This window comes from Vidua macroura, chromosome 6 (assembly GCF_024509145.1).
Source record: "Vidua macroura isolate BioBank_ID:100142 chromosome 6, ASM2450914v1, whole genome shotgun sequence".
NCBI lineage: Eukaryota > Metazoa > Chordata > Aves > Passeriformes > Viduidae > Vidua > Vidua macroura.
In genome coordinates, this window is record NC_071576.1 from 1896423 (window position 1) to 1913156 (window position 16734).

The 16734-nt window shown below is 45.1% G+C and overlaps 1 protein-coding gene across 2 annotated transcripts; it reads right to left on the bottom strand.

The window, feature by feature from the left end:
* Positions 1 to 338: 338 nt before the first annotated feature.
* Positions 339 to 15454, bottom strand: POLE2 (DNA polymerase epsilon 2, accessory subunit). 2 transcript variants are annotated; one of them, XM_053981691.1, is made up of 19 exons: positions 15347 to 15454; positions 13135 to 13235; positions 12181 to 12256; positions 10660 to 10737; positions 9892 to 9985; positions 9473 to 9547; positions 9122 to 9205; positions 8569 to 8625; positions 8140 to 8188; positions 7154 to 7226; positions 6553 to 6725; positions 4908 to 4997; positions 4670 to 4724; positions 4265 to 4321; positions 4090 to 4167; positions 3620 to 3728; positions 1411 to 1587; positions 1247 to 1314; positions 339 to 501 (listed from the first exon to the last, which is right to left on the bottom strand). In XM_053981691.1, exons 1-19 carry the CDS (start codon positions 15412 to 15414, stop codon positions 483 to 485), a joined length of 1581 nt encoding a protein of 526 aa, XP_053837666.1. In that variant the 5' UTR covers positions 15415 to 15454; the 3' UTR covers positions 339 to 482. The 2 variants fall into 2 exon arrangements, with proteins under 2 accessions (XP_053837666.1, XP_053837665.1); XM_053981690.1 differs by having other exon boundaries at positions 4265 to 4324.
* Positions 15455 to 16734: the final 1280 nt, after the last annotated feature.

Below are 16734 nucleotides of genomic sequence, written 5' to 3' on the forward strand. Positions count from 1 at the left end.
CCCAGCCTTCTCCAGAAGTTTCTAAAGGATCATGTCCTTGCTTTTACCTCTCCTTGTCCTGTCTGCATAGCACCACCTTCAAATAGCTGCTGCCATTATAAAACACCTCACAGATCTTCCCTGGGTGTTTCCAAGACAAATTAAAATCCTACCCCCATTTCCAGGCTCCTTTGCAGATAACCAGCTATCCAAGTTCTCCTTATCTTTAATTCTTTTTTTTTTTTTTAAAGATGCTCCTTTCCTGTTTGATACAGCTGGTTCCTCCACTTAACCTTTTTTTTATGCTTTGCCAATTATTTTTCACTCTGATATACAATTTATCTAAACTGACACCAGTGTCTTTTCCTGTGAAAGTTTATTTGTGTACAAAACAAATCAGTTTTGGAAAAGTCCATAATAAATCACAAAACTTAGGCATGTAAAAAAAAAAAATACAGTTGGCTTCCCATGGGTTCACTGCCTTTTTTCAGTGCCACAGAAATTCAGAGTCCTTGAAGCTTGCTGAAAATACCAAAGAAAAACAGTATTTAAGAGGTATATTTTAAAAATAGTTCATAATGCTCTTTTCTATTTTTTTTATCTAGGAAAGACTTGATAATGTTTTCAACTGTTTAAAGACCTAAAGTATATCATGGTGTGAGACTTTTTATATTCAAGAAGAAGTTAAATAGGCTGACCCATTATTAATTCCCTGAGAAGGTTTCTCCAACAAAAAGAGGATAATTTTTTGCATTTCTTAATGGGTTATATCATCATTATTTTAAACAGGTAAATTTTCATCCATTTTAAGCCCTTTGATATGTTTTAATACTTTTTTGGTGTTGCAACTGGCTTTTTTCCAGTCAGTGGAATGAAAAAGTTCAGATTTAAAAATATATGAAATCAAAGCCTGAAAGTGGCTTCTGGGCTTGATGATTATCATAAAATGAAGCACAAATTGTTCCTAAATGTAATTAATTTATGTAACAACCATCATCCCCAGAAACAAATCTGCTCTTTTAAGTCTCTATCATTGAAAATCAGGCAGTGCAGTCATCTCCTTTTACTTTTGGACTGTGCTTCCCATCACTGATACTTGGAATTTCTAAATTTATTGCTTTAGTTCTGGGCATTTGGATTTGTTACACTGCCTAAGTATGAAGTGTAAGTTAAGCTGCTGGATCATTCAAATATTAGACATTTTCTACGCTTTTTATCTTATTTTTATGATAATCAGGAACTCAGCACATAAGAAAAACCTATTTACCTGTCTTCAACTGTCTTGTTGGAGGGGTAAAACACCTTGAAGGAAAACCCACTCCTGGGAAACGAACCCTGTGAAGGAAAAGGGGGGGAAATCCCCATTTGTGTGAGGCAAATCCCAGTGCAGGGAGTGAGGAAGGTGGGGCTGGAGTGCTGGGGGGCTCTTACAGGGTTGATGCAGAGGCAGTCGCTGCTGGTGACAGTGAAGGGGTCGTGTTTGTCAGCGGTGACCAGCAGGTCTGGCAGGGGATAAACCCTCAGGGAATAATCGTAGGCCCAGAACACGGGGCTGACGTACAGCGGCAGCGGGCTCAGGTGCCCCTGGGATAAAATGGTCTTCACAAACTGCAACAACAACAAAAAAAAAAAAACACCACATACACTTGGTTTGAAGCATTTAACCCCTGGGATAAAATGGTCTTCAGAAACTGCAACAACAACAACAAAAAAAAAAACACATACACTTGGTTTGAAGCATTTAACCCCTGGGATAAAATAGTCTTCAGAAACTGCAAAAAAAAAAACCCCACTGATGTCCTGAGAAGGCTGCCCTGGAGCAGAGGCTGGATGGAGTCACAGAATAAAGCAGGGATTTATTCCAAGGATCTCCTCCATGGATCCACCTTGGGCAGCACCAGAGCCCAGCCAGGGCTGCAGCCAAGAGGAACCAAAATGGTCCCAAAATGCACGAGCGCTCCCGGGGGCTCTCACTGGGATCAGCTCTGCTCCATTTGCACCTTGCACTTCATTGTCCCATTCCAGCTTTAGCCCAGGCACTCCCATCCTGCTTGTTTTTCTCTCTCCAGCCCACGCTGTTTGTGCTCCTGGGCCTGAGCTTTGGATCATTTGTCCTTGGTGCCCAGCTGGAGCAGGAATTGTTTTGTCTCCCTGCTTTGTGCAGAGAGCTCAGCATCCCATAATACGGAGCCCAGACCCGCACACTAAAGCAGCACAGAATGTGAAAATATAAAAGCTAAACCTGAGGCATCACCATAAACACTGGTTTTAACCATTTGAAGCATTTATCCCCTAGGATAAAATGGTCTTTAAAACTGCAAAAAATCCCCCACAAATACTTGGTTTGAAACGTTTGCTCCAAGCTCAGTTCATCCCTGCACGTCTCAGTGTGTTTTAATAAAGCTTTTTGAACCTGGAAATGTTTGGGGTTTTTTTCTATCTCATTCCTTCTGATTATTAATGATTTCTAGAGTAAACAGTGACTCCCCTCCAGCACTGAGCTGCTCTTTCCTTTCTTCACTTGTGGGGGTTTAATACAGAAAGGCTTTTTTAAAGCACATCAGCCAGGATTTGAAGATGTCACAATTATTTCATCAATCAGACTCTCCAGGAGAATCTACTTACCTGCTCTTCCAGCCCAGAAAGTGCCAACACTGCCACAACTCCCATTTTTTGGTTTTTATTTTCCTTATTGCTTTCCAGTTAGACTCACACTTCAAAAGTCTTCCCTGAACTGAAGAAATAATTTGATTCCCAGGTGATTTTCCTTTCTCTGTGACAAAATTTCCCTCTCTCTCATTTTTTTACTCTGATGGCTGAATTAAAATAGGCAAAAAAGGCTGAGGAAAAGTGGAGTATGCAAAAAACAACCTGCAGAAAGTGCTGCAATTCTACATTTCCTTCCTGGAGAGCCCTGGATGAGGACAGGGAAGTGTCAGGAATGCAAATGTGCCCACAAAACCAAGGTACCTTGGTGTCCACGGGGTGTTCACAGAGACTCTGAGCTAAAACAACTTTCTGAGGCACACAAACACAAAAACTCCTGTAAAATAAATAAAACCAGACTCCATCCATCACTGCAATGAGCCAGGACTACCTGGATTGTTCTCATCCAATTATTTCAGTAAATCCCATCAGCTCCTGCTGTGGAGTCAATAAGTGGAACCACAACCCAGAGCACACTGCTGATGTGTGAGAAGCAGAATTTCAATTTCAAGTGAGGAGACAAAGCAAGCAGATGAATTTTGGAGGAAGTGACCTGCTGCTTTACTGCAAATGGCACTGGGTAACCAATCAAATCCTTAAAAAATGGTAATTTGCATTAAAATTTGCCTCTGTGAATCAGTGTTTCTTGGCAGGACATTGATGGTTGCTTGCTGCTCTGAAGTTCTGTGTTCAAGGGCAGCTCCAGTGTGACAGAATGACTCAATCCCACCTTAAAGTATCATGGTTTGAGTTGTTTTGCTGTCAAAACGTAAAGAAAAATAAAAATACTAAATGTCTAAATCCTTCTTACAACCCCTCTGGGTTACTCATGCAATGTGGCACGAGCATGAGGATCAGAGCCCCCAAAATCCAGCCCTGCTGATCAATAAAAGCAAAAACTCTTGGCAAAAAGTGCTGAACTCCACTCACTCACATGGTTGGGAATGTCCATGGTGCTGTTTGGGAAACGGACACAGTTCCTGCACATTTTGTTGACCAAATCTTCCCGAAAAATAATGATTTCTTGGGTGCAGTATTGAACCCTGAGTGGGAAACAGCAGTGAAAGTAATTAAGGTTAACCTAAAAATGAGGAAGATGCATTAGGAAGTTGATCTCCCTCTAATACAGACAATTGAATGAAAATAATGCTTTCCCTTATGATGCTTTTGAGCAGGATTTTTATAATCAATATCAGATTTTTTAGCACTACTTCCTTTCTTCACTGATTTTTTTATGTCTTACTGTATTTAAAACTAGTTACATTTCATGCAAGTGAAGAATTCTATTAATTTGAAAAATTTAAGGCAAATTTTCCCCAAAATCTGTAGGCTTCGAAAATGGTATTTGCACATAATTTAGCTTTTAAAAAAAATTTTTTTTTAAATTAGCAGTTACATGGTTACCTGCAGGGATTTGTGGTGAAAACTGAAAATGGCACCAGCTGTCTGAATTCCTGAGTGATAGTTTCAGCCAAGGGGGGTCTAAAATAAATAGCAGAGGTATCAACAAAGACTCTTACCATCTTTAACTCAAATTTCACTCAAAATTCCAAGACTTGAGGAAATGAAGCAAACTGACCTTGGTAAAATAGAACCAGGCCCAGGATCTTCAGGACCAGGGACAAACACAAATCGACTACTGCAAATAAAAAAAAATAAAAAAAAAAAAAAAAGAAGTTTAATAAATCTCTTTTGTATAAACTGATCCTAAAAACTGGGTCTGATGTTCTGAATTCAGAGAGCAGGAGCCAGGAAAGTATCCCAGGGAGAGACCTTGGCTCCCTCATTAGCAGTTTCCATGCCCGAGCCATTTTAGATAAAATCAAACTTACCCTGCTCCCAAACAAACCTGCAGGCCTGTTACAAAACCAGCTTTTTATCTGATCACAGCTGGCTCACAGGACAGAGAAAACAGGGTAACTCTCAGCTTCTTCAAGTAATTAAAGGCTTCACAAAATAAACAGATTTCCCCCTTGCTCTGTACCTTTTATGGATGCTGGGATATTCACATATAATATCTGCCAGAGCCTTCAAAGAACCTGGAGTCAGGGAAAAGCAGGACACAACCCCTGGTTAGAAATAAACACACCTTGGGTGAATCCCCCCTCTGCTGCAGTGCACTTAAAAAAAAAAAAAATGTTTATTTTCTGCTGTCTTCATCTGTTTGCCATCATTATTTTAATTCAGTGCACATGTCTGGCTGTTTACAAAGCCCTCCCTACCTTTCAGGGACTGGATTTGATTTTTGCCATATGGTGCAGATGAAAAATTTCCACAGAAGAAAAAGCAGGTGGGAGGTGCAGAGGAATAACCTGGGGAAAGAGAGGATCTGTGAGTGTTTCCATTGACTGCAGCACCTTCCAGCACTCAGCCCATTCCAGGAAAAGCAGGAACTGAAACAGCACTTCAAGCTCTGCTGCTATTAATACACCTGACTGATTTTCTTTATCCAGGCTGTTTTTAGCTCAAAAAGGTGATGGCAATGTACAAATGTCCCTTTGAGGGAGCCCTCTGGCATTGACAGGCTGAGTTCCAGCAGTGTTTGTGTGCATCCAACTCCTGACCCAGTCACAGAATTATACCAAGTGCAATTATAATAAATAATGCCATTTAAAAATGTATTATTGCCTTCAAGAGGAAAACAGCAAGCAGGCAGCACTGGATTGCTATTAACCTCCCTGATCATTCCAATTTAAGGGCTCTCCCAGCATCCAATTCCCCCTTTGGCATTATAAAGCAACAGTAACTGGAATTGCCTGAGCAGTTTGAGGATCTGATGAGTGCTCACAACCTCACCCATTAACTGCTTCAAAGCAAAGGGGGGAAAAAAGAAACCTGATTCCCATCCCTGAAATAAAAATAGAAACAGCTACTCAGGCATTCATCTCACATCCCAGTTACTCTCCATTTTCCTGACACACAGAATCACACTTGGATTTACTTCACTGGTTTTCAAAGGGGCTGGTAAACAGAACAGGATTGCTTATCCCAGAGAAATGGCTCATCAGTATTTTTCCTTGCTCTCCCCCACAGCTGCTCATTTAGTTTATAATTAAGAAGGTTATCACTCGCCTGTTAAAGTCTCAAAATAGCAAATGCAAGGTCTGCATCTCTGCCAGGTGAGTTCAGCACACAAACCTCACTGACCAAAGTCCCTTTCTGCCCTCAGCACCTGCAAGCCTGGGTCAAGCCCAGCTTGCCCACAGGATTTGCCAGCTCTGATCCAGACACTGAACTGGTTTTGTAACTTCTGCACGACTCTGCTCATTTGTGTCCAGTTCCCTTTTGGTGAGGAGCAGTTTCCCACCCTGAATTCTGGGTGTTTTTAGACCAGTCACTCTCTCACACTTCCATTCTGCCCGAGGCAGGAGGGACAAGCTGTTCCCAAACTGCTGCAATGCAAAGGAGCAATTCATAAATGCTTGTTTTCCCCAGTGCTGCCCACATTGCTGATCCCAGAATCCTGGAATGAGCTGGGCTAAAAGGGACCTTAAAGCTCATCCCATTCCACCCCCTGCCATGGCAGGGACACCTCCCACTGTCCCAGGCTGCTCCAAACCCATCCAGCCTGGCCTTGGGCACTTCAGGGATGCAGGAGCAGCCACAGCTTCTCTGGGAATTCCATCCCAGCCCCTGCCCACCCTCCCAGCCAGGAATTCCTTCCCAATATCCCATCTGGCAGTGGGTTCATCTCCCTGAACTAAGGAATTAGTCTTTAAGCTAAGCCCAGGAAGAACTTTCAGGAGCCAGGGAAACATTCTTATCACAGCCCAGAAAATGGCTACTGGTCCAAACACTACTTGTACTAAGAATTTATGGAAAGAAATCATGCAAACAAGCTTTAGAGTGAAAGGAATTCTCACCTACCCGAAAACATCATGTGAAGCTTTTCCAGCACTTCTGCTTGGTCCAGCCACACATCAGACACAAACACAAACATGGCATCTTCATTCTCTTCCTCCAGCTGCTTCAGCTTTGCAGAAGCCTTTACTGATGATGAGGAAGGCCCTCCAAAGAAGTTTATATTCCCATAGAAGGCTCTGCATCATTCAAATGCTCCAGTTAGGATCCCAGAATGGTTTGGGTTCACAGGGACTTTAAAGCTCATCCTATTCCAGCCCCTGCCAAGGGCAGGGACACCTTCCACTGTCCCAGGGATGCATTCTCTCAACAACAAGGAATTTATTATTCCCATGGAACAGTTACCTGGCTTTGCATTTGAGAAGGGTTTACATCCCAATTTCCATTAGTATGCAGAACCCTAAGGCCTTTGGAAAGGTTTTTCTGCCAACACTACAGTGCCTGTAAGTCCCAGAATTGCTTGCTTAAAATGGTATTTATTTTAAAGCATTTGGGGAGGAGGAAGAATAACATACTTGAATGTCAGAGAAATTACAAAACAACAATGATCTTACTTAGAAACCCATAGGAAAACATGGAGTGAGGCTGCCAAAAGTCACTTTTGTACCTCGTGGTAGCAGAAGGCTCAGTGGGCGGAAATCCAAAAGCGTTCACATGAAAAACTTCATCTTCATACCAACCTAGGAGGTTTTGGAAGAGCAAAATAACCCTTCAGTTTTTCTAACAGCATCATGTCCCAGACATTAGTCAGAGAGTTGGCAGCCGTGCTGCACTGCCAGCCCCAGCCTCCATCAATCCCTCTCTTGTGGCAGCTCCACAGAACCAGAGCATGCGACGGTCTGGGTGGGAAAAGGGCTGAGCAAGAAATCAACTTTTTTTAAACCCCAGCCACTTCTGTGAATGGATTTGCTGCACAGCCACATGAACAACGCCCTCAAGCCACTGAGGGGGAATGCAGGGGAACAGGAATGATTTTGCTGGCCCTGTCCTGGAAGGGTCCCCATCCAAGTGCTCCTTGTCTCAAATCCCACTGTTGAGAACAGAAGGAACAGGGTGATATTTATTTATCCCCACTCTCATTTCTGCTCCCAACTTGTTCTTACAAGCATAAAACACACCAGAAAACAGACTGAGACCATGGATCTTGCACAGAGGAACATTCCACATACAGAAATAGCCCTTTTTTTTTTTTTTTTTTTGCTAAAGCAAAGCTCCAAAACTGCAAGCTCTTACATCATCCTAATGAGAAGCCTCATTAAAAAGCTTTGCCAGCACAGAGCAGCATGTTCAGATCATTAAATCATTCCTTTGGTTATTCCAGGCTGTCTTCCTAATCCAGTCATAACTTCTCCAAGCATGCTGGGGCCAATCCTCAAAGCTGCTCCAGACCCTCACATGCCCCAACACCCCCAAATTCCTCCTCTCTGCCTCCAGAGTCCACGAGGTCCCAGCAAAAGCTGAAGGCCAAAAACCTCAGTCCCAGACTCACTGATGGTCACCAAAATGAGATTTCTCTGCTCAGCCACATCTGGCAGCCACAGCTTGAACAGAATAATTTATTACAAGCCAAAAAATAAACCCAGTCTGCTTTACCTTCTGCCAGCACAAAGGAGGACTCAGTGTACAACCCGCTGTGGAACTGGTGCAGGAAGGTTAAGGAATGCATTTTTCTCAGATTCAAAGTAGGTTTTTGAACCAAAATTTGCTTTCCAGCTGGTGTAATAGATTTGGACAGCACTGAAAGTTCACAGGCTGCCTGAAGAGCCTGGAAATTCCCTGGTACCTGAGCAGGTAAGTCCAGAGAGAGCCCAGGAACGGGAACAGGCTCTGCTTCCATGGGGAGGGAAAGTGACCATGTCTGAGGGAAAGGCAGGAGCCAAGGAATTGCAAACAAAGGAGGAAGACAGAGCTGCAGCTCTCAATATGTAATTTTTAATGGTCAGCATTGATTTACTGTTCAATTTAAAATCTTGCAGCTCTACAGGAAATTCCTCCAGCTCTTCCATCACAGCAAAAGGATATTGCTTTACTAAGGTCTAGCTGCACCACTCCTGTGGGATCTTCTAGGAAAAATTTCCCCTACAAAACAGGATTCATTAATAAAGCAAAATATACCAAACACACAAGTGCTTCAATCAAAAGCATCTATCAGTCAGCATTTAGAAATAATTTGGCTGGGTTTAATGTTTTAAGCTGGCAAGAACTGAAAATAATGTCATTTATAGTAAATGTATCTCAGCAGCTTCCCTGGGAGCTGCTGCAGTTGGGATTGCTGGTGCTCCCCTCCCTAAAATCACAATCCAGGGTAATGGCAAGTCCAAACTCAGCCACTGGAAGCTCCAGCCTCTCAAGAAGGGACATGCCAAAAAATCCTAACTGCTTCTGGTTGCTGACATAAAAATTTTATAGTGGGAAGACAAAGAAAGACATTTTCCACACACATTGGCATTGAATGCTTGTGGAAAAGTCTCTTAGAACGGGTCAGGTGTGAGATATTTAAGTTTGCTCATTTTTTCAATGTATTATAGCACTGAATGAGCAGTGATCAGAGACTCCACAACAAAAAGGAACTCACCTCCTTGAGCTGAGTGATCATCCCAAGCACAATCACTTCTCCCACTTTAGCTGGATTGCCCAAGAGAGTTTCTACTGTCCTTAGCTGGGATCAAAGGCAAAGAATCCCATCAGAATCAAATCAAACTCTCCAAACTCAAACTCTCTTGCTTGCATTTTCCCAAGCAAGACAAAGCCCCACACAGGCCATGGCTGTACATGAACACACAGATGAGCCAGAGGATACAGGCTCATTACCAAAATCAGAGCCTTATTTCTGAATGTGGCTTAGGAGATTCCCAAGAGTGGCTGCTAACTTAAAGAACTGCTGTGATTATTTGGATTAAAACTGGAAAGAACTCCATTTTTTTACCTGGAATTTGCTCTTGCCATCATCAGGATGAGCATCAACTGGTGAAGGAGTGAACAGCTCATGTCTGTGAGTCCTCTGCACAAACCAAAATTGAAGGGATTTAGTTTAAAAATAAACGAGCACTGCCAAAAAGCCAGTTTGCTAAAAGCACTATGCAAAACACTTCAGAAAGTTCTTACTCTACTTCATCCAGTAACTTTTAATAATTCAGTCCTTTTGACAAGAATTTACTTCCAAGAAACAGATGATCAGTAACACCGGAAAATAAAACTAAGCCTAAAAAAACGTGTCATGAAAGCATCTGTAGGGCTGCTAAAAGGAGTTATTTGTGACAAGCTGGAAGGCAGAGAGTTCATGAGGCAGAGAGCACGATGTATTTTTGGAAGGAGAAGTGGGATCCATCCCTGTGGACTCCTGACCTGCTGGAGGATGGAGTAGCGCTCCCGGAACAGCTCTGCCTTGTCCCTGGCAGTCCCAAATAAACTCGGCCTAGGCAGGTCAGTCATGGACAGGCTGCAAGGAATCAACACAGTCACCATTTAGAAAAGGGATACTCCCCACATAAAAATGATTTCTTGACCTAAAAGCTCTGGGAGGCTGCAAAAGCTGCACCATGATTTCGGTAATTCCTGCTCAGGATCCTGTGTTTCTGCCATTTCTGCATCCATTTCATTCCCCTCTAACTCACAGGCCTTGAGATTTATCCTTCCACCCAAAGAGATCTCTGCAGAAATCCATTTTAAAAAAAGCAGTTATGCCTTTAAGCAGTTGTGAACAAAAGCATTATTCCTCCAGTTTCTCACCAGCTGCTCCTAATTTTTCTTTTTTACCATTTGAAGCTCTCCTTAGAAACCCCCCAGGGCTTCAGGGAGCTGCAAGATACAGACTAAGAAATAAATACAGGCAACAGACAGATCAAATTTATTAAAAAAAATAAATTTAAACAGCCCAATGTGAGAAAAAAAATAACCCCAAACCACCTTTAGTGATGTATGTCCTTAGCCTTACTGTCTTTTTTATTCATTAGGTGGCATAAACTTGGTTTATGGTCTTAAACATTTATTACTTTTCTCACTCAGGCTTCAGCTGAACAGACCCAAGAGGGAAAGATTAAAACCAGACTTATCTTACAGAGGCTTTGTTCTTAAAACAGGAAGTGCCTGAAACTTAAAATATGGGGGACTTACGGCAGGAACTTCTTTCTTTCTGAATTATAAATGTAACGTGGAATGTCAAAGGCTCCAATAATGTTGAAAACGTTTTCTCTGAAATAAGAACAGTTACAGCATTAACTGAATGTCACCTTCCAACCAAAACCATTCTGTGGTTCCATGAAGTGCATGAAACGAACTAACAAATATGCTGGCTAAAATGACATTTGTTTTGTTCACTATCATCACCACTTCTCTTTCTGTCTTCTAGTCTATTTTCTCCTGCATCTTTTAGTTAAATAATTAAAAAGACTTGTCCCTCTGATCTGTAGAGCTTTTCCCTTCAGGACTCAGCACTGAGAATCTGTACATATGGAATTTCTCTTCACTTCTGGAGCAAAAAACCCCCTTACATTAAGTATAAAAAAGCACCACAAAGAAAAATCACACTCAAACCATCTGCATCATAAAGATTCCTAGGCAAGGAGCAAAGTTAAACCCAAATTTTCTCCATCCTGAGAGGCTGTGGGATGACAGGATCTAATTGACATGCCCAGCAAACCATCTCTTTTCATGCTCTGCATCACGATGGGAACACGAAAAGAAACACATCCATCAGGATCACAAAGGTCTCAGAAACTCCAGTAATTGCTCCACACTTTGCTATCACAGAAGGGAAATCAATCAGGGCTTCAAAAAACTAAACAGAAAAGCAGGAGCAAGCACCCCTGAGGAAAACTTTTCCAAAGTGCTTTCAGAAAAGAAAGGAACAAAAGGAACTTGAGATAACTTTCATGTAGAGCAAAGCAAATAAAGCATGGCCAGAAGTGTTGGTTAATATTCCACCTGCAGCACACCCAACACACAACCCCAGCAGCTGAACTCCAGAATTCCAGATTCTATTCAGGGCCCCCTGGAGGCCCAGCCATGAGAACAAACGCTCAAAGGAGCAACCTGGTGATGCCTTGGGAAGGCTGCCCTGGAGCACAGGCTGGATGGAGTCACAGAATAAAGCAGGGATTTATTAAAGGATCTCCTCCATGGATCCACCTTGGGCAGCACCAGAGCCCAGCCAGGGCTGCAGCCAAGAGGAACCAAAATGGTCCCAAAATGCACGAGCGCTCCCGGGGGCTCTCACTGGGATCAGCTCTGCTCCATTTGCACCTTGCAGTTCATTGTCCCATTCCAGCTTTAGCCCAGGCACTCCCATCCTGCTTGTTTTTCTCTCTCCAGCCCACGCTGTTTGTGCTCCTGGGCCTGAGCTTTGGATCATTTGTCCTTGGTGCCCAGCTGGAGCAGGAATTGTTTTGTCTCCCTGCTCTGTGCAGAGAGCTCACCATCCCATAATATGGAGCTCAGAACTGCACACTAAAGCAGCACAGAACGTGAAAAATAGAAAAGCTAAACCTGAGGCATCACTGGAGCAAAGGCAGCAGCAGGAAGGCAAAAGCACAGAGCAATGACTGCAGACAATGCCTGGCACTCATTTCCCCAGGAGGAAGAAGGAAATGACAGCAGCTCCCAGAAGTTCCCATGAAATTCATAATGTCACCCTACATGGCCTCATCCGGGGCCCGGCTGCATTCCTGGACTGCTGCTTCCACCAAGGGCTGCTCAATCATGTTGGATGACACTGGAAAGAAAAATCCCAAGGATTAAACCTGCAGCAAGGAAGGAAGTGGGTGTCCAATATTTCACATTAAATGGCTGAGTCTCCTCGCTGGAATAAACACAAACAATTCATGTTTTCTGTAATGACACACAGATGGATCACTTAATATTGCCACCAAAAAGACACGTTCCTAGGGAAAAAATACCCTGTGCCCACCCTGAATTCCCCAGACATGGAGAACAAGACAATTATAGTTTATGCAGAGCTGCCAAATATATCACAAATGTGTTAAGAGCTGAGCTTTAACATTCTGGAGGTTAATTTGGTTCCAGAACATTATCACAAGGATTGCTGCCTTAAGTATTCCAACACAGTTCTGGAGATGGGCACATTGTTGTTTTCATGGATTTAAACTGATAATTGAAATGTGAAGGCCTCCCCATGCTAACATGTAAGACTTCCTTCAAAATATTCCATCAAAATATTCCTTCAAAATATTCCTTCAGAACATTCCATCCATCCCTGCCCTCTGGCAGTGGGAAGCCATTCCCTGTGTCCTGTCCCTCCATGTGTAAATAGTCTGTCTCCACTTTTTATATTTAAAATTACAGTTTCAGGTACAAAGATATCCAGACAAACTCTTAGTAACTGTCACTGAAAAATGCTACCACTCTTGGAAAACTCAGGATATTCTGCACTGCCAGCTCTTTAAATGGCACAAATGTCCTCTGCTGACATTGCAAATCTCAGTGTTTAACCAAAATAAAAGGCTAAAAAATACATTTATCTCAATCAACACTTTACACTACAATGACACCTCAGTGGCTCTGCTGTCTTTGTCTTGATGACATCAGAAATGCCAGGAAAACTGGCTCAAGAAAAATAAATTGTTCACTTACAAGGCTGTTTTTCAACTGCATCGATGACATTTTCAATTATATCGTCAAGTTCTCCCTCACTGGTGGACTGGAAAGCTTCAGTGAGATACTTCAGGGCATCCCTAATCCCAGAGGAGAAAGCACAAAAAGCAATTAATATTCAATAGTTGACACAAACTGTGCTGATTTTGGCAGGTGTGCACATCATCACCACGTGGCTTGTGGTTAAAAAGCAGAAATAATTAGTTCTGCATAATAGCACGTGGGTTTAAGTCAAAGAAAAAAAAAAAATCATTGGGATTGAAAATATCAGGGAAAAGATGTGGAGAACCTCAGCTTCAAATAAAAAGTTCCATGTTGGAAGGGAATTCTGAAGAGCCTGTGGTCCAACCTTCTCCTGAAAGCAGGGCTTGGGTTATGCTGTCCAGGGCCCCGTGGAGCCAAGCCTTGAGAACTTCCAGTGAGGGAGATTCCAGCACTTCTCTACTCCATCAACTTCAAAGTTTAATTACTATTACACTGAAGATTTAAATGTCTCTTGCCCTGTCACTGTGCATCCTTGACAACACTTCTCACTTTTAGGAAGACTGGGATTAGCTCCTCATGAACCTTCCCTTCTTGAGGCTAAATAAACCCAAATCCTTCACATCCTCTCCATGCCACGTCCTCTGACCCTCTAATCACAGAATCCCAGAATGATTTGGCTTGGAAGAGACCTTAAATCCCATCCCATTCCAACTCCCTGCCATGGGCAGGGACACCTCCCACTGTCCCAGGCTGCTCCCAGCCCCAGTGTCCAACCTGGCCTTGGGCACTGCCAGGGATCCAGGGGCAGCCACTGCAAATCTGGGAATTCCATCCCAGTATCTGGGAATTCTCTGGGAATTCCCAGTTCCCAGTCTCCCATCCATCCCTGCCCTCTGGCACTGGGAGCCATTCCCTGTGTCCTGTCCCTCCATCCCTTGTCCCCAGTCCCTCTCCAGCTCTCCTGGAGCCCCTCCAGGCCCTGCAAGGGGCTCTGAGCTCTCCCTGGATTCTTCTCCTCTCCAGGTGAACATTCCCAGCTCTCCCAGCCTGGATCCAGAGCAGAGGGGCTCCAGCCCTGGGAGCAGTGGCCTCTCTGGACTCGCTCCAGCAGCTCCACATCTCTCATTTTGGACTCCAAATCCAGGTGCAGCCCTGAAGCTGGGATGCCACCAGAGCAGAGCTTCCAGCTCTTCCTGCTTCCCCCACGGCCTCCAGCCCAGGGCCACCCCAACAGCTCCCACAGGACCTGCTCCAGTTTACCAAGATATTTGAAATAGAAGTTATTTTCATTCTCAATAACACAAGATTTAGAAATCCGGTTTTCCCCTCAACCTTAGACGAGAGTCTCGCATTAAAGATAACAATTTTCTTATTCATGTCATCTGTTGGCCAACCAAACTGGCATTTTGGTGATCAGCCTGCCCTTCAAAATGTCTCAGCTCATGGAACTGTGGCGTCAGGAGTTCTGGACTTGTGCTCCTCTCTAATGAAAGTATCAGGGCACTGTCCAAAAGAATCACATCCCAACCACGATAGAAAGAGAATTTAATTGATATTAACACAAACGAGAAAGGGAAAGTAAGAGCGATGGGAGACCCAGTCTCTTATAAATCATGACACCTTCCACTGCAAGCAGGAATCCCTTTTCATTGACCTTGGCATCTCTAAATAACACAACCCATTATATTTGGAAATACACCATTCCTGTCTTTGGAAATGCCATCCCTTCCTCTAGCAAAGAATGCTGAGCACAAGACTGGCAAGTGGAACTCAGATCCCAGAGTTGTCAGGGTCAGAGGCAGACAAAAAAAAACTCAACCAAACAGCCGGCACCAGCGTCAGGGAGGGCTCCAAGGGGAGACCATGGGCAGTTTTTGGTGGCACCCAGGGTCATGAGAGGGATGGATGGACGGACAGAAGGATGGAAGGAAGGGGCCAACAGCAGCAGGACAGGCGAAAGATGGCTCTGGAGGAGCCTCCAGAGGCCTCGATGCGGGGGAAGGAGGAAGAGGTGGGAAAGGCAGCCCCACATCCCGAGGAGGCGCCGCGGGGGATGCGGAGCGGCCCCGGCCCCATCCCGCACCGGCGCTCCCCGGGCCCGAGGCCCGCCCGGGGCCGATCCCCGCGGGCAGAGCGGGACCGGAGCAGGGTCCGGGATCGGAGCAGGGTCCGGGACCGGAGCAGGGTCGGGCCCGGCGCTACTCACGGGCGCAGGACGAGCCCCCGCAGGCGGAACGCGGAGCTGAGGCGGCGCCGCAGCCGCTCCGGCTCCATGGCGGCGATGGCGCCAAACGCGCCCGGGCCGCCCCCTCAGGCCGGGCCGGCCCCGCCGCGGGAGGAGCCCGGCACGGCCCCGCTCGGGACAGCGCCGGGGCGAGACCCGGCTTGGGGCAGCGAGTGTCCCCTGAGCTGGCTCTGCTGGGCTCCGCCAGGCCTGAGGGCAGCTCCGGGCCCCTCCTGACAGGAGACATGGAGGGGCTGGAGCGTGTCCAGGGAAGGGAACGGAGCTGGGAAGGGGCTGGGGAGCTCCTGAGGGAGCTGGGAAGGGGCTGAGCCTGGAGCAAAGGAGGCTCAGGGGGGACCTTGTGGCTCTGCACAGCTCCTGCCAGGAGGGGACAGCCGGGGGGGTCGGGCTCTGCTCCAGGGAACAGGGACAGGAGGAGAGGGAACGGCCTCAGGCTGGGCCAGGGCAGGCTCAGGGTGGGCAGCAGCAGGAATTTCCCCATGGAAAGCGTTGTCCAGCCCTGGCACAGGCTCCCAGAGCAGTCCCCATCCTTGGAAAGATTTAAACACCGTGTGGATGTGGCATATGGGGACATAGGGCAGTGGTGGCCTTGGCAGACTCCACCTTCACAGAGGGCTTTTCCTACCTAAACAATTCCCTGATTCCATAAAACACTTGCTGTGACTGACACAAGTTACCCAGTACAATTAACCACGGTATCACTTTGTTCCTCTGCAGGCATTGTAGCTCACAATATTTCTCCCTCCCCTTTCCCTGTCGGCCCAGCACAGTTTCCTCTGCATCTCCCATACTCCAGAGTCTCTCTCACTTCAGATTTTCTTGCCACAAAACATCCATCAAATACATCTGACCGTGAATTGGTCCTGTGAGCACAGGACACTCTCCAGGGCTCTTTTTACATAATCACAGCATCCCAGAATGGTTTGGATGGGAAGAGACCTTAAAAACTCATCTCATCCCACCCCCTGCCACCACGGCAGGGACACTTTCCACTATCCCAGGCTGCTCCAAGCCTCATCCAACCTGGCCTTGGACACTTCCAGGAATCCAGGGACAGCCACAGTTCCAGGATTGTGGAGTAGCTGCCTTCTCTCCAGATGGAAAACACCTGACATTTCATTCAAACACTCATCCCCATCTCTCAACAGTACAGCTTGATTCCACAGAAGGCTCACAAAGCAACTCTTGAAAGAGTTTGATCTAAAGACTGCAGGGATTTAAAGACAGACAGAAAATGTCAGCTATTTTCTATAGCCCATTCTCAACTGCGTAATTTATAATTGCTCCTCGTCGGGGAGTGAGCTCATGGGTGAAGCTGCTGCTACTCTCTTCAGACAAAGAGCTGCCAT

What these genes read in the sequence shown, in the direction of transcription:
- POLE2 (XM_053981690.1), bottom strand. Translation starts at nt 15,414, where the DNA reads ATGGAGCCGGAGCGGCTGCGGCGCCGCCTCAGCTCCGCGTTCCGCCTG. An exon ending in GCTACTCCATCCTCCAGCAG is followed by an intron (nt 9,548 to 9,891) that starts GTCAGGAGTCCA and finishes TGGTTTGTGCAG; the next exon opens with AGGACTCACAGACATGAGCT. An exon ending in GCTTCACATGATGTTTTCGG is followed by an intron (nt 4,998 to 6,552) that starts GTAGGTGAGAAT and finishes CTCTTTCCCCAG; the next exon opens with GTTATTCCTCTGCACCTCCC.